We start from the raw sequence: 19,028 nt of genomic DNA, 5'->3' as shown, positions 1-19,028 counted from the left end.
GGTCTTACTTAGTCTTGGCACGTGCCGTGCTCACTTGGTTCATGATTATACTACTTCTACCCTTCCCATCTTCTCGTATCTCCATTGTGCTCTATCCCAGCTCCTACACATAACCTAAAGGAAGGATACAGCCACCCAACCTCCCCACAATGTCCTTCCCCTTCCGAATAATCGAACATACCATCCCAGGCCAACACATCCGCGAATCCCCCCGTAGCATCAGAGGCCGTCAAGAGACGCCCATTAAAATCGCCATAAAACAATACATCCCCAACGATGCCGACAGGCCAGACCCCACTCCCGACAATGCAATTACCATAATCGGGGTACCCGGAAACGGGTCCCCGAAAGAAATCTACGAGCCTTTATGGGAAGACCTCTACAGGCAGCTGAAGAAGCTCTCTGTGCCGGTGCGTGGGATTTGGGTGGCGGATACGTCGAACCAGGGTGCTAGTGCTGTCTTGAATGAAGAGGTTCAGGGGGATCAGAGTATGTAACATGTTTGGATTTGTGCTTTGGGATGAGCGGATTTGGCTAATTGGGTCGGCTTGTCTTTTTTTTTTTAGCTAATTGGTATGATCATTCGCGCGATCTGTTGCATATGGTTAATCATTTTCGGGATGAAATGCCGAGGCCGATTATTGGGGTTGGGCATAGTATGGGTTGTGCTCAATTGTAAGTCAATTCCTGAAGCCAGTCGTATAGTAATGCTAACCAACATGATACAGGGTCAATCTTTCAATCATCCACCCACGTCTACTATCAACCCTGGTCCTGATCGAACCAGTCATCCTGGAAGTAGCCTTCGGCGGCCCCAACCCAGCCATGATGGCCAGTCGCCGAAGGGACCTGTGGGAATCACCCGAAAAAGCCGTCGCCTCTCTCACCAAAGGCCTAGCAAAATGGGATCCCCGAGCTCGAGACCGCTATCTCCGCCACGCACTCCGCCCGGTGCCAACCCGACTCTACAACCCAGCTACAGATCCCAAAGTACCCCCGACAGCAGTAACACTCACAACAACCAAGCACCAAGAATCCTGGAACTTCTTCACGCCGAACCTCGAACGCGAGGAACTCGACCGTCTTCTCCTACCAGACTGGGACGTAGAGAAAGAGCGACCGTATTTGTTTTCCAGGCCGGAATGTTGGTCCGCCATGCGGAGTCTGCCGTACGTGCGGCCCAGTGTGCTCTGGGTGTTTGGTGGGAAGAGCTTTCTCTCTCTCCCGGATGCGCAGGAGTCGAAGATGCGGACTACGGGGACGGGGACTGGGGGGAGTGGTGGGGTGGCTAAGGGGATGGTTGAGAAGGCTGTGCTGCCGAAGGGGGGGCATACGCTTGTGTTTGAGCAGGTGGATTGGTGTGCTGAGAGGGTTGCGGATTGGACGCAGCGGTGGTTCCGGGGTTGGCTGGAGGATGAGAAGTTTTGGGAAGAGTATCAGAGTCGGGGTTCTGATAAGGAAGGGGTGAGGATGTCGGAGGAGGCGTTTCAGATTGCACAGATGCCTGTGGGGACGAAGAGGGGAGAGAAGCCGAAGGCGAAGTTGTGATGTTGGTTAACAGATGATACTATCATATAGGACTGTGTAAAGGAAAGACTTGAGTGTTTGAGGGATCGTGTTAGTACTCATATCCTCGTGAAGATGAAGAGTTTCATAAAACTTAAATATACTAGAATTCAGGTGATTTTCGATTGGTCCTTTGGCTAGAAGACTGATCAGTTTACCATATAGCTGTAATTCTAGGGAGAAAGCTAGGAACGTCTGCCAATAAAAATCCACTTTAAAAGAGCATCTTCTTATATGGGAGTCAACTCACAGACACGGCTCATTCTGACAAACCGTTGGCTCTCCAGGGCTCAGACAACGCCTGACCTCCCGAATCCTCTGGATGCCTAAGGCCCCCCACTGACCGAGAACCAACCGGGATAAAGCTATGGGACCACCCAACACATTTAGTCGTGGGGATAAGACGGAGACAACCACGTAGACCAAGGGAAATGGCGAGCTGGTAAGCACTAGCCATTGGCGATACGAGCGCGCGGATGGCGCAAGGCTTGGGGTATCCGGAATATTGCTTGGCAAGTGGACACGGCCCAAGGTAAAAGGAATGCGCTCTCTTGGGATATATAGATAAACTACCTCCTCTGTCTTGGTTGTCTAGCCCCAAATTAAGAGATCTGAATGCGAAAGAAACCATGGCAGACTCCCAGCTTGTTAGTCTGGAGGCCTTTCTCCTGGCTCATCCAAGTATTAAATACACAGCACCCTCGTCATCAGAGTTCTCCGCCGTGTGTAAGGTATGGAATATGGCCCGTCCAGACACCCCGCTTGCCGTTGTCCATCCCCAGAGCGCAGAGGATGTGAGTGTTTTGGTGCAATTCGCCAAGGCCAACGGACTCAAATTCACCATCCGCGTCGGCGGCCACAACATGGAAGGCCGGGCCATTGTAGATGGCACCCTCGTAATCGATCTTCGGGCGCTTACGGGGGTCAGGATAGCTGAAGATCGCCAATCGGCTACAGTAGAAGGAGGAATTCTTCAAGGAGAGCTCGGCACAAAATTGTGGGCCGAAGGACTTGCCACGCCCACGGGGTCAATACCCGGCGTTGGCTACGTCGGGTGGGCAATGTATGGAGGATATGGACCCTTCTCGTCACACTGGGGACTGGGGGTTGATCAGATTCTTGGTGCAACGATTGTGAATCATGATGGGGAGATTATTGAGGCGGACAAGAAGCTCTTGAAGGGCATTCGTGGGGCGGGAGGGGTGTTCGGTGTTATTGTTGATCTGACTATCAAGGTGTATCCACTCAGAAATGTAAGTGGTCATAAATATCACTTTGGTGAATCGATAGGTGCTGAATCTCATCTAGTTTCTGGCTGGTGCAATCCTGTTTGATTCCCAGCATATCAGCAAGACCTTTGCCGATTTTAACACCGGATACCAAAAGTTATTACACAATGGCATCCCGAAACAGCTAACCGTCCAACAAGCAGTATTCAACGCGCCTCCTGGACGCGTCTTCGCTGTTCTTGTCGCCTGGAGTGGTGAAGACATCGAAGAGGGCAAGCACTGGAGCACCCAGATCGCAAGCCTGGGACCGCTACTCATGAGCACAGTCGCGGAGACTACAATCCCCGAGTGGTTCACCGGAAATGCAGCCTTGGTCCCGTCCTCTGTATACGGGTCCAGTCATACACTTAATCTGCACAACGTTACGCCCGAAGTCGCCGAGGCAATCGGACGCAATTTAACGACGCTCCCGTCCGATCCAGGCACCATGATCTCCGTCCATCAGCTAAGAGGTCCCTCTGCGGCGCCGAAAGGCAACTCAGTTTTTGCTACCAGAGAGCCGCACTACATGCTCGAGATCCTTGGGTTTGCAGCGGTGGAGGACCGCAAGGGGGAGGCCGAGAAATGGGCGTCTGATATTGCGGAGGCGGTCTCAAAGACCGACCCAGGGAATATTCTTCCCACCACGTATATTTCTCTTTATTTTGCTCCAGATCATGGAGTTGACCCACTGAGTCAGTTCTATGGCTCTCACGCGGAAGAAATCCTTTCGTTGAAAAAGGAATATGACCCTAAGGCCTTCTTCCATTGGACTGTGCCTCAGTTAGAATAATGCTTTCATATGAGGATCCCTCCCCTCGCGGTAGCAAATGGATGATACGTTTCGAGGAATGATGATATTTGTTTCTTTAGAATAATACATTTATACCAGGTTCGTAAGAGAGGGAACAGCATGTGGTAGGGGCACATACGAAGAAAGTACCTGGGGAGGTTGGTAAAGCCTCCTGTAGGGCTGGGGTATCATATTCAAGGAGGATATCCGACGTAAACTGTGGACTGTTGCCGTTATATTTTTAGACATCAGAAGAAGCCATCAGTAACGACGAGCGTAGCACGGCGATGAACTGATATGTCATTTGCATGCACCTGCGCCGTATGCCCTGAGGTTTGGTTCCTTTGAAACTATTGCAGGTTGATTACTCACTGCCAGCCCTTGTGTGTCCCCAGTAAGGCGGCAGCGGCCCGAACTGAAGAGCTACAGTGGTCGAGATCCAAAAGGAACAGGTACGTATATGTACATGTATATAGTGCGAATTTCTCGTCGACGTTTCTCTACATAATGGTATATAATGAAGATTTAATGGTCGTAACAAGTGATCCTAGATTTGATGTTCCTCAAGACCCATGCCCTTCCCGATCTTTCGTATAAGAGCTCGCTTCAAGAAGGCCTCGCGTGCTAACCCGCGTGTGTGCCGGGACCATGTCTCTACCCCGATCACGCCCTTGACATGAGCAGTTTGTAGGGCGTAGATGGCCTGCTGAATACCGCGTTCTTCTGCTACCAAGTCGTAGAGTTGCTTGCCTACAACTGTTGGCGCAACGAGGACCTCGTCAATCGGAGGAAGACCAGACGGTACTGGATCCGAGCTCGACTGTGCAGCGGATGATGATATGCGACTTTGTGCATCGGCAATGACAGCATCGGCGCGGTGGAGGGACTGTTGCAGGATGGAGGTATTGGACTGGAGGCTTGAATTGAGGGTATTTAGTGATGAGATCTCGCCTTGTAGGGTGGCGATCGCTGCGTGCAAAGAGTCCGACTGTGACAGTAGAGAACGTGCCGCGGATTCAGTTTGCGACACATTCGTCTGCAGCGTCTCGGCCAATACCTTCGACACAGCGTGTAACAGCGCATCCTTTTCTGGGTTGGGGGGAATTGGCGGCGCAGGTCCTGACGCGAATGATGGAAGCTCAACCTCAAAAGGTGAAGTCAAAAGATCAGGAGTTTCGGCCTTGGGCTTCATCGCTGGTTGGGTCGCTGAACCTGGTCGCTGGAAACTGTGATGAGATGCCTGTTGAGGGGTTTGCGGTTGCGGCATCTGCTGGTATCGGCCATTGGTTTGGTGGTGTGTCGGGTGATGGGGAGAAGCTTGCTGAGGGATGCCAAAGGGTGGCTGTGGCTGAGGTCCACGGGGGAACTGCTGCGGCATTGCGCCAGGTGGCGCTCGGTTGTCAACTTGGGAAGGTAGGTGGCCTTGTGCATAGGCTGGCATTGGATGTGCCATGGAGTGCTGCTGCTGAGGATATCGCTGCGGTGGGGTGGGGCCTCCCATAGAGCCACTTTGTTCTGGCGGATACTGCGATGGGAGACCTGTAGGGGTGCTAGTACTCGGACGGGGTCGAGGCGCCCACCGCGGATCCTGTTCCTTCGGCGGCAGTGGAGGAAGAGGCGATGAAGAGTTATTCTGCGCTGCAGGAATCGGTTGCCGTTGCTCAGCAGAGGCCAATTGTCCAGGCTTCGGAGGCGGGGGAGGTGGCACCTGGGCTGTCGGCGCAGGCGAAGGTACACTCTGGTTCAGTGGGGAGTGAGACGAGGATAATCCGAGTTCTGCAGGGAGTGGAGGTAGAGGAGGTGGTGTTTGTGTTGGCTCGGGTTGTTGTGGGCGTGGTGGTACGTGTTGTCGTTTGTATCGGACAGGTGGCTCCTTTGCAAAAACCTCACGGAGTATAGATACGAGATCTACAAGGGTTGATCTCTTGAAGGAGTGCACTGTCAGTAAATTATCCCACTAAGTCTTGCGAAATCAACGAACCTCCCAGGCCTCCGCCCAATGTGCCAGGTAATGATGATACACCCTGCCCTCTAACGTCACATGTTGGCCAACGCGGACCGCCATATCCTGGGTCGGAGTCACGTAGACAATCGGCGGTTCTCGTGGGTAAGTATTGGGGACCCATAGTGATATGGGAAACTTGTACACAGTGCCGCGAAATGTGACAGGTACCGTGCCGGTGAGTTGCAGTAGGAGAGCCGAGAAACCATTTTCGTATGCTAAACACAGTTAATATCCAAGGATATTCGTCGGGTTATCGGGGATATCACGGACTGTAGACTTCGGTTCGTGGGGACAGGGAGGGATACTGAGCAAGCACGGAGGCCACATCATAGTAGGTGCGATTGGGGTCCTGATACGTCTGTCGGGAATCGTAATGATCCTGCGCTGGGTCAGTACCTTGCATTGGAGGGTGAGATGAAGGGAATGGAGTATACCCGAATCAATACGCTGTATAGCCAGTTGAGTGTCCTCTGCGGCACCGTCGCCATGTCGAAGGAGCTGATAGATGAAGTGCATGGCGATCAAGTTGTGTCATTGAAGTGGGAAGGGAAACTCCGCAGGTCGCATTCCCCCCGCATATTCTTGGCACGAGTGGCAGACCGAACCCCCGTGACATTAAAATTAAATTATTTAGAGTTATCATGACTCCATGTCCTTCTACGAACATCAAAGAAACGGCAAAATAACGTATTACAATATTTCAGCTATGCTAGTATTAGATGATGGAGTGCCGGAGCGAAATAGAATTAATACAGTACAAGGAAAATCAGCAGACTCCTCTCCGCATTCCAGACCTCGAATGTTTCGGAACACGACCTGAGTCGCGCCTTCGACTCTAAAGCCTCTGGCAACTATGAACCGACACATCGTGCTCCACAGAGATGCCGTGCCCCTGCTCTGGATCATACTGTCTTTTGACAGAGCTCTGATCCGCATAGCACACCGTGCTTGACTTGTTACTTGGATAGGTCATGGCGACGGCGGTGTCCGTGGATGATGTTTGATTGCTCCTCGTGCCGGTTGAGTCGGTGAGGCGATTCCACAAGGCTCCACGGGACGGAGAATTCTCGGTGGAGGATGATCGAGTAAGGGAAACACCAGCCCAGATGGAGGATAGCGGGAGAGAGATAGTGACCAGGGTCATAATGTTCGAATTAAGCTCGGGGACCGAGACCGCATATTGAAGAATCGAAAGCAGCGCTAAATCGATTAGTTCACACACACGGCTCATGCTAGTATAGATACAGAGGACATACCTGGAACGGTCAAGGTCTGGCAACCCATGACAAAAATCACTTTCATCGGCCCGAAGTCCCTCACCCCGAGTCTCCTTCGCTGATGGATAGCAAATCCGAGCTTGATAATGAAGATACTGCAGAAGAAGCAGATACTAATGGTGATGACGATATTTGTAGCGCTTTCAAGCCAGACAAGTGACAGTGGGGTATCAGTTTGGACAATTGTCTTGCAGTTTTCAACCATGTATCCTAGACGGAGCCCGACAGGAATAAGGGCAACCAAGATCGACACGCAAAGGAGAACGGTTCGATACCGGCGTCTGAGATTGGCACAGACGACCTGGACCTGGAGCACAAGCGATGTCTCAATGCAGACCAGGAGAAGAGTTGTAAGAACAACCCCGAGAATAGAGTTGGCGTACGCGGAAGTGGGTGCCCTAGAATAATCACTAGAGAAGTATTGGTATGCTTTCACAAAATCGGTTGTGAAGTAGATCATGTGGCAGAGGAGGCGGCCCATGTTTAGCAGCAAAGCACCGCCGTTGAGGAAAAAGACTGAAGAAGCACGCTTGTCGGGCCTAGTCAGAAGCAAAAGAATAATGAAAATAATGACTGAAGCACCGAACTGAGCCCCATAGTTGATGCAGATCTGGATACAATACTGGTAGAAGTCATTCAACGTCATCACGGGTACTTGGAACGGGGTCCCGTCAGCCGCATGGAACGTGAGGTTCTGGGAGTATGGATCGAACTTGGAGTCCATAATGGCCATCGTCATGAGAGGCTCACAGGAGGCAAGGATGTATAGAACAGTTGCGACTGGACGTGGATTGGAAGGCAAAGGAGAATATCCTGTGGGACGTTGTGAAGAGTGTCATATATGAGGAACTGAGGAACCAGTAGTCGAATTTGCTTGAAACTGCTTTAGAGAAACACGTCCAGCTCCTGTATAGGGACTTGAACATGATGGGAGCCACTGTATTGTTTCTCCACGTTGATAGTATTGGTCGCTAAAACAGACCGGATGTTGCACTGTACATGCAACACGTGAAACAGACAATATCTATACGGCTGAAGAGAAACAGAGGGTACAATACTACCTGTCCGGTGTAGTGGAGCTTGTTCTAGACAATGGGTTAGTCATGACGTTGTCGACATATCAGACTAGGCAATAGCCGAGACCAACGTCGGCGCCGTTAAGACAGACAATACTAAGAGAACAATATCAAGACGGGAACCAGCAGTTAAAGATTGGATTGTGGCCCACAACACGCTTCCGGTTCCATGGGCTTTTTAAGTTCCCGAAATACCCTTTTGCTTAACAGTAGCCTGAGCATTATTTGCCGTCGATCATTCTAGTGGTGGAATGCGATTGGATTCATAGCTGTCCAGCTTCAGGGTTTAATGTCATTTTTGCAGCCCTTGCAGGTTGCCAAAAACGAGGAGGCGCGTGACTCTACAGGAGAGGTGTCAGCAATTTAATTATTTTCAATACACAATGGGTGGTTTAGGATGGCCCCTTACCGTTTGGTAGCATGCATTGCATGGCTTAAGAGACCCATGTGTAGTCATTTGGGTAAGGGGGTCGCAGGACAGGATGCACCACCTGAGTAACACTGAAACAAGATACTTGCTGAGACTGGTCGATGTTTGCTATTTTTGGAGTAACCAAGCGGTGTCACAAAGATTATTCACAAGTCTCCTAGCCTCAGCTCCGTGGCTAAGAGCATTTAGGGTCAACATACAAGGTCTAGCTGTATGACGCAGTCTTTGAAACTGGACTGAGAGGAGAAGAAATAATTAGGAAACGACAAATACGATGTAGATCTTGGCAAACATCAAGTCCGGGATAGCACGTGAACAGTATTGTATGGCAGCCTAGTACTGGTAGCAGGTAGCATTCCAGGTTTGTCAGGGTGACCGGGGCTGAGGGCGTCGGGGTCGCATTGACACTAATAAGCGGTGCAGGGTACGAAGGTGAAATAGTACAGTAGGTAGCATTTCGATGAGCTTCCCAACTTTTAACAAGAAAGCAGCAAGGGATTCCTAGAGGTGCATTAAAAATATATGTCTCAAGACAAACTCTATTTGTTTAAGCTACATTCAAGTTCAAGTGTCGTCCCAGGCTTTCGTATTTCAGCTTTCATGGCCAAGTTTAGCTAACGACTCCGTAAGGAATTCATTAGCATTCATCAGGTCCGTGCTGCCATAGACAACTCTCCGCCTGGGGGCGCCATGAGACGCGGTTCCCCGGCCGGCCCCTGCACCATCGCTGCCGGGCTGTCCGCTGGTCTGACGGACCCAATCCTGCAGATTTCCGTATTCGTCCATGCTTCCTCCTCCGACGGTGAAAACAATCGCTTCGTTGAAGGCCTGGCGGCGCTGACCAAAGCTGGCGCCGGTTCCTGGGCCGGGAGTGCCAGAAGTAGCGGGCGACTGGGCATTGCGGGAAGCGGAAGCGGGGGGCATGGCTCCACGGGCATTAGCGCTGCGGGGGTCGAAATAGAGGTAGCTTTCAGTTTTGGCAATGGCGGAGCTGGAGGCAGAGGCTGGGTCCATAAGTGACTCGGTAATCTTGGTCAAGGTCAAGTCTTTGTTTGCAGGGAGGAAATTTTTGACGCCCGAAATTAGGGAGTCAAAGTTGGCACCAAGCGCACCAGATGTGATGCGATCTGTCAAGCGATTGGAGAGTGATGAAAAGCCACGGAACAGATCGGAGGATTGCTGCTGTGGTGCGGCTGTGGTCATCATGGTCATACGAGTCACTTCGCGAACTTGTTTGACGTAGGCGATGGGACTGACGTCCTGGACGCCTACACGGGTCAGGGCTTCCTCGAACTGACCCATGTCAGCACGGTTTAATTCGGTCTCAGTACTTAAGAACCAGATCAGGAAGAGTCGAAGTTTATCCGTCGGCTCGCTCCCCTTTGCCGGGTCATTGATGAGTTCGAGGATCTGCGCCTTAGATTGCTTCGTGATGTTTTCTTCCAACTCGAAAAAGTTGTCGAGCTGGCGGTCTTTGATGCCTTGAAGGAGTGCAGTTGCAATGTTCATATGCATGTCCAAAATGGATTTGCGTTCCCGCAACTCCGGAAGTAGAGTAATGGCAGCTTTCAGGTGCTGCGCAGAGGTGCTGGTGTCATTTTGGAGATCCTCAATGGATGACGCACCGGTCTTTTTTGTGATTTCATTGGCGTCCTCCTTGTACTTCGTTAGCTCCGCGTCGATGTCCTCGGCCACTTGGGGAAATGGAGCTCCGGCATTACGCTTCCAAAAGAAGTCGTTGCTGTTCAGGTCGTACGCTTTCTTAGTCACCTTGCCGGGGTTTGCCTCATCAGTCGTCTCGATTGTAATCCGGTTCAGGCGCATTTGAAGGACATCTTGGACCAACGACTGGTATGTCCACGAATGAGAAAGCATGGGAACCAAGTCCACATTACGGTCGACAATGACCAGCACAGGTCGTGACGTGGGAACTCCAGGAGTAGATTTCTTGTTGGTTGAGAAAAGATTATCCTTCGAATTGAGGATATGATCGCGGAGTTTGCGATCGAGTTTCGTAGCTATTAGCTCTGCTGCCCCGCCTTTAGGGCATCGGATGATAGGAATCGCCCCTGTTATCCGGATCAGTTACTAACTAAGAAGCAAATGATTTGGCCACACATACCCATAGTGACGCTAACACTGAATAGACCGCTCACAATCTTATCGATGATGGCGTCTAGGTCCTCATCACTTGTCTGCGCACTGTTAATCTTCCAGTAGGCATCATGCCCCAAGCCCAAGCTGAAAAGGTCCGGTTCTGCGACGATGAAATTAAGATATTGGTCATAGACTTGCGCAATATGTTCCGATGTTCCTGTTGTCGCTATCTGAGAAGCAAAATCTTCGAGCAGTGGCCGAGGCACGGACGATAGGAAGTTCACGTAGGCTGGTGTATAGAGTCCGCGAGCTAAGTCGTTGGTGATCATTTGAAGGTTGGCCGGGGTAGGCTCGACAAGATAGACAACAGGCACATCGGGGATAGGGTATCGATTGGAATTGATGTTTCTAGAACTAGTTGTTAGCCGCACATGTTAAACAGCCGATATCACAGAAGCGCGTACAGATGAATAGTAACGCCCCATGTCCGAAGGTCATTAACCCGGAGTACGCTACTTATAACGTCCCGTCCCATATTGTCGAACACCAAAACTTTCCAGATTGGGTCGCCATCCTCGTTCAAGATGGGGGTCGAAATGAGGCCTTGTGCGGAGGTATCATGGTGGCTGTCCTCGGTCTGCGGCTCGTGGTTTAGGTTGAGGATCTTCTGAATGGACGCTGAACAGTTGTTATCGTCAGCATGCGCTCACCACCCAGGAATGTACACATGAAGAAATTGGATACCTACCGACCTGACGGTCGCGAAGAGACATTGAGTGCGACGCCATAGTAAAGTAGTATAGTCTGCACTTAAGATGATATTCACAGCAATTACTTGACTTGAACGAGGATCATGACATATAAAGAAACTGACAGCACCCAAGCAGGCAGAACAATATCGATAGATCAGTCCAGGCCCGAGCTGTTGAGGGACAATTCAGTTGTTATTACCCACTCGCAACCAACGATCCAGAACATACCCTCTTTCTCTCCACTTGGCAACCCGTGAGAGAAGCTCCCGATTGATGAAGGCTGACGTAATCGGGCTAGTCCCAATGGAGTTAAATTGGTCCCTGTGTAAGGTACAGATTGCCCCCTTTCACAGAGGAAACGTATACAAACAACTCAAACTCCACCCTTCAGCCTGAGGCTGCCGCATCACGTGCGTCAAGGCTAGACTGAACAGGCGTAGCGTGGCTGGCCAAGGCTCCAAAGGCAACCTCGCCCAACCGAGCTGAGCTTTTCCAAGTCTCACCACCACCGGCACCTACCTATCCATCCCCCCCCCTTCCCTTCCATCCTTTTCGTAAAGCGAATGACTATGCTGCTTAATTACAGTCCAGAGTACTTCTTTGTATGAGAACCTTTTCTTTTCATCTTCTAAGACATATTTAAGAGAAGAAAAGGTCCACAAGAACAGGTTGTACAGGCTGGATTGTCATCTGCGAAAACAGCGCAGGAAAAAGAGTGACAAGGCGGCAGGGAATTTGAAAAGCAAAGATAAACAAGGAATCTGGAAAAAAGAAAAGGAGTTCAAAAGGAAAGACAAGACAAAAATTTATCTTACGTCTACTATACGGAGTACTTGGTCGGTGTATTCGAAGGGTTGACCTACCTGTGCATCAAGAGCGGTGCTTTTTTTCCTAAAAGAAAAGGGTACAAGATTGGGCGCGCAACACAACGTGAACGCGACTTGCGCGGGATACCATCACTAAGAAATCACCCAGGCAAGCAGGCAAAATAACTGTTTTTTTTTCCCCTTTGTCTTTTTGGCTCGGTCAGAAACAAAAGAAAAAGGGAAAATTTACAAGGGCAAGGGCCTTAGAACTTGTCAAATCCCTTTAACGTTTTGCAAAGCGGAGGCCAGTTTGCCACTGTCTGGACCATACATCCATTTATTACACACTCATTGCTTCAACTTGCTGCATTGTGAGAAATTCGGTTTTGCTTCCTCTTACCGCCTTCCCCACTCAGCGAATCAGCATCTTCCAGCGCTGACAAACGCGGATTGGGCCACTGATTCGCCCGGCTTGCATTCACTGTTCCAACGTTTATCACGAGTCTCTGTCCAATAGGACGACTTAGATTGGCGACTCCACCAGCAGGCTTCCCGCCAACTGCGATCCAGGAAGACCCGGCGTCCAAGACCTTTCCACATTTGGACCGTTACGCACGTGGATGCATGTGACTTATACCTACCATTTTGGGCTGTTCTCCCTTTAGTACTCTGACCAAATAACTCTGCGACAACATCCCAAGAAGTCCACTTCGGGTAGCACAGAACTGAATGAACGGCAGCATGGAGCAGTCGCCGCCGCAAAACTTGATGCGGGGTCTGCCTCATGCGCCAGTAGACCCGGGCTCATTGCCGCCGGAATACTGGGAGTCATTGTATGCGAACCCAGAACCCCCACATCAACATGCGCATACTCCACAACAACAGCTACAGCAATCGCAACAACCCCAACAGTCCCAACCAATGAGTATGAGCTGGGATCCTTCAGTGTTTAGTCAAACACCTCAGCAACGCAATTCTCTGCAACTTCAACAGGAACATGGCCATGGCTTGTATCCCTCATCCACTCCTCAATCTTGGCGACCCAACCCTTTGCATCCACAACAGATCATGCCGTCTAACCCACAAGGATTCGCGATGCCTGTCCAATATCGCCAAGTACCCCAGTATTCACAGGGGCAGGTACCTTTCGAGTCGCAGCCACTCAATGCGTCAGATAGCCCGTCTTATCAGCCATATTCATTCCCTCGAAACTACTACCCTGCTCAGCACATCTCGTTGCCCGACACCTTTTCTCAAACGCCAACACCGCAAGCTTCTCAGCCTCAGCCGTCACAATCAGCCCCTTATCAGTCTAATACGCCTCAAACCCCCATCGTTCCATACACCTTGCCCACAGGGTTCTCGGAGGAGACTTCGGTAGGACAATCTGAAACAAGGTCCGCGATATGAAAAGTCTAGCTAATGGATAGCAGCATGGTCAAATGCAGTACACAAACGAATTCCCTGACTCGGCGCCAACTGTGCATGAGCATCAAACTATCAATCCCCAGTTTCTCAACACCCCCCAACAAGCCAACAACCAGCATGCCCCCCTTAATAATTTCATATACGTCAATCCACCAAGCTTCGAACGTCAAGATAATCAGAGGTGGGTCCCGATTTCGAAAAGTCTAGTTCCACTCTACTTTCAGTTGCATTTACTTACTCTTTTCTTTAGGACATTCGACTACTTCCGGAACGACCTACAGATGCCCTCAATCCTGAACAGACCTACTGCTAACAGCCCGAGTGTCCCGGCTACGCAGACTCCAGGCGTGGAAGTAGTCATGCCTGCAAACCGTACGTTTCTTGATCTAGCGCTACTTAATTTAGCTGACTCCATCAGGCCAGCAACCACTCCTACCAAACACATCGGGAAAACCAGGGAAGAAACAGACCACGTCGAAAAAGGTAACAAAGAAGTCCGCGTCTAAAGCGTCGACCAAAAAGCCGGATGGGAGGTCCGCTTCTTCCGGGTCCGAGACCGATAGCTCTGATTCGGAACTGGAGATTGAAGCGCCAGAAGAGCCATCCCCTATTCCCCTCGTTCGTCCCAATGAACCAGAAGCTGCTGCGCGATATGATGCCCTTCGAGCCGTGTGGTCGCCGCGTAATAGGCGGCCTCATGCCGACAAAGTCAAAGGCGCACTGGTTGCGTTCAAAGATGTTGTCAAAGCTGTGAGGGATACGTGGAAAGAGAAGTCGCAAGCGATGAAGATGGCAGAAAACAAGGGCGAAAACGACAAAGCGGCCCAGATCAAGAAGGATGTTGTCCTTCAGCGGCGCCTGATGGACGTGGTTGTTAGCACCACTCTGGATCAGGGCCACCCCACGATCGTTGAGAAGTATGTCCTTTCTCTTTCATTATTCCTTTCTCTTAACAACTTGGCATATCGTTGTGATGGCCATAGAAGTCAGAAACGAATTGAGAGCCTCTCCCGCGTAATTTCCCTAGTGTGGACTTCAGCATATCTTCATAAAAAGAATGCTTATAAGTAAGGGTGGCTACTACCTTGCACCCAAGGACAGTACATACCTAGTTACGTGTCCTTAAGAACAAAGGAAATAAAGGGAGAAGGTTCTCTTTAAGGAACGATTCCCTTTCGGCGATCCTAGGATGGCCGCATAATCACCTAACTTGAAGAGCCGCTAGGCTAAGGCTCCATGTGATAAAGATTGACCTGCCACACTAGCCATCATGCTCAAGCGCCGTTTCATATTTTTCTACTGCTTATACAAATTCTATGCAATGTGTAATATTTGTTGGCTAACCCAAATTTCTAGGCTAGGAGAACATCCTATGGCGGTGGCTGCCATGTATTCGTTCCTTCTCGATCGGCATCAGGCATCTGATATCGATGGGGCATTCACCCTAAATCTGCTCAAGGTAAGTTCGCCCTCATAGATTGACCTCGCAAGATAACTAAGGCATTTTCATCAGCTACTTGCTCGATTTGTTACCATGGATGAAGATGTGCTTCAGAAAACGAATGTTGCCAAATTACTGCCTAGGTTCGTCAAAAAGGGCGGACAAGTAGCTAAAGGCCTTGCGCAGAAGATCTTGGACAATGCTGCCACTTCCACCAAGCGAAAGCAGGAGGGCAATAAAGTAGCACCCAAAGAGGCATCTCCCGCTATAAACACCATCTCCAATATTACGTTGGCTGATGGTCAGCGTACGGAGCTAGCTGGATCCAAACGGCCTCGAGATGCCGATTCCAATGGTCAACCAGCCACGAAGCGGATGGTTGTTACGTCAAATCTCAAGAGTAACCAGAAGCCAACCAACGGCCCTGTCACTAGCGCCGCCAAGCGCCCCCAGGAAATAGGCCCCGAGGCCAAGCCAGCAGCGGCAGCTACTTCACGTCCAAAGGCTAATATCATTGCTCCAAAGCCGACTAACCTCTTTGGAAGTTTATCGTCGGCTTCGAAGAGGCCAGGAACTTCGAATGCAGAGAGAGCTGCAGCTGCGGCCGCAGCAAAGTCCAGGTAAGCAAATCCGTGTAAGTAATTGAACTTCATCGTCCGATGCTAACGTTGAGCAGCACACCGACGGAAAAGAAAGAGTCCCAACCCGCGCCTTCTAGGCCGGCCTTCTCTTTTGGCGATATCATGGCCGATCTTAATAAGCAGAAAGAATCACCTCCGTCTGAGCCAGCTGAGAACATGCCACCAGAGACGGAAGAAGAACGAACGAAGCGACTCCGCAAGGAAGCGAGAAGAAAGCTGCGAGTCACGTGGAAGCCGGATGACTCTCTGACTGAAGTTCGCTTGTTCACGCATGATCCAGACGAGGAACTTGGACCGGGAGATCATGCCCAGCGGGAGGCTGGTGATGTCAAGGGAGAAGGTAGTGTGCTTAAACTTCACAGAGACCTGGACGAGTTCGACGAGGAAGAGGATGGCGGGGTGCGTGAAGAAAGCTTCCGTGATTACTATGAGCCTTCAGGTAGGTCATGGCCCAGACTCTCAATAGAAATGCTGTACTAATTCAGGTAGAAATTGATTTTGCCGACATCACATCGGAGGATCGTTCCCGGAATAACATCAAGCGCGCCGGCACTCAGCAGCCGACCAGTGCTGAGAAGGAAGCACAAGAGCACCGCGAAGCCACGACGCTTATGGTTTTCTATACCTCCGCTGCGGATGTGCCACCGTCGCCAAAGGAACCTCCCCCGCCTAGTGAAGATGAGCCGGCAACCGAAGCCGTTGCTCTTGGAGAACTCCCAGATCACGTTAAGGTAAGCATGATACTTTTTTTTCCCCTTCCCCGTTCGGCTTGTGAATCCAACCTAACCGTTTTATGGCAGGCTCGACAGGAGCGATACTTTTCTGCTGTTAATCCCCAGCCGACTCCAGCTCAACCTCAACCAAGCGCACAATCCAACCAGTTTGACATTTCAAACTTGCTTAAAATCATACAGAATGCGCCTCAGCAGCAGCAGTCAACTCCTCCGCCTCCCCCGCCTCCTCCCGTGACGCAAGCACCAATGTCGGACCTGGAGCGAACCATTAGTATGTTCCGTCAGCAACAGCAGCCACAGCAGCCACAACAGCCACAACCTCAAGCCCAACAGTTCCAGATGCCTCAGTTCCCTACCGCTCCCCAGGCTCCTACAGCACAGGGCCTCGACTTCCAGAAAATCCTTGCTGTCCTTAATGCTCAGAAGCAGATGCAGCAGCCACCGCCCGTCGTACCCCCTGTTCAACCGTCGCAGCCCGCGATTGCGCCAAACCTGGCTGCATTCATATCACAGTTTGCTGGGGCTAACCAACAATCCGGGCCCAGCCCAGCTCAAATGCCTGGTCAATTTGATGACCTAGAGCGCAAACGTATGCGTGAGGGTCCGGGCTTTGATGGATCGGAGGATGACAGATATAGTTATTTCAAACGTAACAAGCCGAATGGGCCCAATAAGAGTCATGTAAGTTGCTTCAGTCCTATATTTCCTTTGATGGAAAAAGGTTACTAACCATAAATAACAGCCCAAGGTTGGATTGGTCCCTTGTCGTTACTGGCCCGAAGGGAAATGCAGAAAAGGCAACGACTGCACCTTCCGTCATGATCCACTTAACTAATAATACTTCTCATGTCACAAACTCTTGATACCCCTATCCTTTCTTCTTCTTATTGGCATTCCATACAATAATGGATGTCTATTTTGCCATGCTCTTTGTCTCTATATTTTTTTATTCTTTCTCTTTGAATTGTTGCGGATGTATGTTGACACATAAATGTGCATAACGGGCGAGTTCACGGCGTTCTGCTTTGCTGGTGATGGTTTTCCCCTGGGCATTGGTCATCTCAGCGTTGTCTGTTGAAGCATTCTACCATGATAACGGAGTTCTGTCATTTCCGGTGGGCTTATGCGATTCTGCAGGGGCAGAATTTGGCAAGGTTGGTATTGTGTCTTCGGCGTGAGATTCAGATTCTCTCCATGGAAAGGGCTATTTATCATGCATGTATATTAGAGTGATGTCCTGGTGGACAGTCTTCTGATTTGTGACAAACGATGACCTCATCCAGCAGCTCTTTTATCAATTGAATTGTACTTTGTGAACTTATTATAAGAATTGCCAAACCTGCCAAATATGACTGGCTTAGGTAAACTTCCTGCTACTATATATTTAGAGCTACCCTCTGGACATTATAAGATCCGTTCCGTATTCAACGTCGAAATCCGATTTATATCCTTAGCTCTCTTGGTCGGTATTTATACTTTAACATAAGACTATGTAGATCTTTAGTGTAGTCAAAATATTGTTCTTAATGGACCTTGGACCCAGTTGCCCTTGTGGCTAGATTTCTACTACCAATGTAATATATATTAGTATTGAGACTATGTTTGGCTATAGTTAATTCTCAGCTTATAGCTAACTTGGCTATATATAGATTCTTTTAAAAAGGAAATTCAATAAACAATTCATGTTCATATGACAAACAATCCCAATCCCATCCATCACGACTTTGCCTGAACATCACCGACCATCTCCACATCTCGTTCACTGTCCCTATGACAAGAGCAATATCAGCACCCAAACAAAATACATCTTAACATAGAAAGAAAAAAAAAAAAAAAAAAAAAAAAAAAAAAAAAAAAAAAAAAAAAAAAAAAAAAAAAAAGACAAAGACAATAAAAGAAAGAAAAAAGTCACATACCGTCCCTCAACCCTACTCCAAAACCGACTCAAATCCCCAACAGGCAAATTCACCGGAAACCCCAAAGCCTCGAACAACTGCACAACGAGCAAATAAAACCCTAACAAACTAGCCACGAACAGCGCAGCACCGGCTCCCTTTCATTTATCAATAATCAGTAACCAGTTCATATCTACCGAAGAAAAGGAGATACAGAGAAACATACCATAATCAGACGATTCCCAACGACAGTATCCCCGTCCGCTAGACGCCAGTATGCGGCAGCTAGACAGACGAAAACGAGAATTAGGGCTGCGAAGATGAGGACGTAGACTAGGTTTGTGCGGGTGGCGCAGATCATGTAGATTGTGACTAGGATGGCCATTGCGATGAAGAGGAATGCTGGTTTGTTTTGCTCTTTTGTTAGACGGTGGGTTGTTGAGAGGAAGGGGGAGGATGAGGGTGAGGTACCGTATGTATTGAGGAATTCGGGGCTCTGGAGGCCTTCCATTGTGTTGGTTGTTGAGGTGGAATATGGGGCTGTTGATGGTTACTCTTGTCATGAATGGTAGGGGGAGTGGATGTTGTTTACCGGCGGCGTTGAAAGCTGGGATTTGGGTTGCACCGAAGGCGAACCAGAATCCTCCTGTGTCAATGAACTGGGTTAGTAGGGGTGATACTCTTGTAGAGTCGAAGAGGTATACCGATAGTGCCAAAGACGACGCAGGGAAAGGTGTTTCCCAGGATAAACTCCAAAATACTAGTGATAACTAGTAACGTTCCGCCGAGGAAGATGATGGGTCCCCTGACGCGCGTCAG

The 19,028-nt window shown here is 49.8% G+C and overlaps 8 protein-coding genes across 8 annotated transcripts; 5 read left to right on the top strand and 3 right to left on the bottom strand.

Annotated features, from left to right (window-relative positions):
- Positions 1 to 149: 149 nt before the first annotated feature.
- Positions 150 to 1,548, top strand: AO090701000602 (putative toxin biosynthesis protein; the record flags this gene model as incomplete). The annotated part of the gene is made up of 3 exons (XM_001823374.3): positions 150 to 489; positions 567 to 675; positions 729 to 1,548. 3 exons carry the CDS (start codon positions 150 to 152, stop codon positions 1,546 to 1,548), a joined length of 1,269 nt encoding a protein of 422 aa, XP_001823426.1.
- Positions 1,549 to 2,195: 647 nt separating this feature from the next.
- On the top strand, positions 2,196 to 2,900 carry AO090701000603 (FAD-binding oxidoreductase; the record flags this gene model as incomplete). Its single annotated transcript, XM_023237233.1, has 1 exon — positions 2,196 to 2,900. One exon carries the CDS (start codon positions 2,196 to 2,198, stop codon positions 2,898 to 2,900), a length of 705 nt encoding a protein of 234 aa, XP_023092212.1.
- A 1,274-nt stretch (positions 2,901 to 4,174) lies between these two features.
- On the bottom strand, positions 4,175 to 6,120 carry AO090701000604 (putative endosomal sorting complex protein TSG101; the record flags this gene model as incomplete). Its single annotated transcript, XM_023237232.1, has 4 exons — positions 4,175 to 5,551; positions 5,609 to 5,847; positions 5,903 to 5,990; positions 6,067 to 6,120. The coding sequence occupies 4 exons, from the start codon at positions 6,118 to 6,120 to the stop codon at positions 4,175 to 4,177; spliced, it is 1,758 nt and encodes a 585-aa protein (XP_023092213.1).
- Positions 6,121 to 6,467: 347 nt separating this feature from the next.
- preB (alpha-factor pheromone receptor STE2) lies at positions 6,468 to 7,633 on the bottom strand (the record flags this gene model as incomplete). The annotated part of the gene is made up of 2 exons (XM_001823377.3): positions 6,468 to 6,832; positions 6,889 to 7,633. The coding sequence occupies 2 exons, from the start codon at positions 7,631 to 7,633 to the stop codon at positions 6,468 to 6,470; spliced, it is 1,110 nt and encodes a 369-aa protein (XP_001823429.3).
- A 1,373-nt stretch (positions 7,634 to 9,006) lies between these two features.
- sly1 (syntaxin-binding protein) lies at positions 9,007 to 11,300 on the bottom strand (the record flags this gene model as incomplete). Its single annotated transcript, XM_001823378.1, has 4 exons — positions 9,007 to 10,484; positions 10,538 to 10,920; positions 10,977 to 11,190; positions 11,261 to 11,300. 4 exons carry the CDS (start codon positions 11,298 to 11,300, stop codon positions 9,007 to 9,009), a joined length of 2,115 nt encoding a protein of 704 aa, XP_001823430.1.
- A 2,212-nt stretch (positions 11,301 to 13,512) lies between these two features.
- On the top strand, positions 13,513 to 14,659 carry AO090701000607 (uncharacterized protein; the record flags this gene model as incomplete). The annotated part of the gene is made up of 4 exons (XM_023237229.1): positions 13,513 to 13,870; positions 13,956 to 14,415; positions 14,482 to 14,565; positions 14,626 to 14,659. The coding sequence occupies 4 exons, from the start codon at positions 13,513 to 13,515 to the stop codon at positions 14,657 to 14,659; spliced, it is 936 nt and encodes a 311-aa protein (XP_023092214.1).
- A 109-nt stretch (positions 14,660 to 14,768) lies between these two features.
- On the top strand, positions 14,769 to 15,563 carry AO090701000608 (uncharacterized protein; the record flags this gene model as incomplete). The annotated part of the gene is made up of 2 exons (XM_023237228.1): positions 14,769 to 14,957; positions 15,012 to 15,563. 2 exons carry the CDS (start codon positions 14,769 to 14,771, stop codon positions 15,561 to 15,563), a joined length of 741 nt encoding a protein of 246 aa, XP_023092215.1.
- A 119-nt stretch (positions 15,564 to 15,682) lies between these two features.
- Positions 15,683 to 17,149, top strand: AO090701000609 (zinc finger CCCH domain-containing protein; the record flags this gene model as incomplete). The annotated part of the gene is made up of 3 exons (XM_023237227.1): positions 15,683 to 16,019; positions 16,070 to 16,995; positions 17,057 to 17,149. 3 exons carry the CDS (start codon positions 15,683 to 15,685, stop codon positions 17,147 to 17,149), a joined length of 1,356 nt encoding a protein of 451 aa, XP_023092216.1.
- Between the last annotated feature and the right edge of the window lie 1,879 nt (positions 17,150 to 19,028).

Source organism: Aspergillus oryzae, chromosome 5 (genome assembly GCF_000184455.2).
Source record: "Aspergillus oryzae RIB40 DNA, chromosome 5".
Taxonomy (NCBI): Eukaryota; Fungi; Ascomycota; class Eurotiomycetes; order Eurotiales; family Aspergillaceae; genus Aspergillus; species Aspergillus oryzae.
The sequence above is the reverse complement of the archived record's forward strand: the minus strand, read 5'-3'. Positions and strand labels throughout refer to the sequence as shown.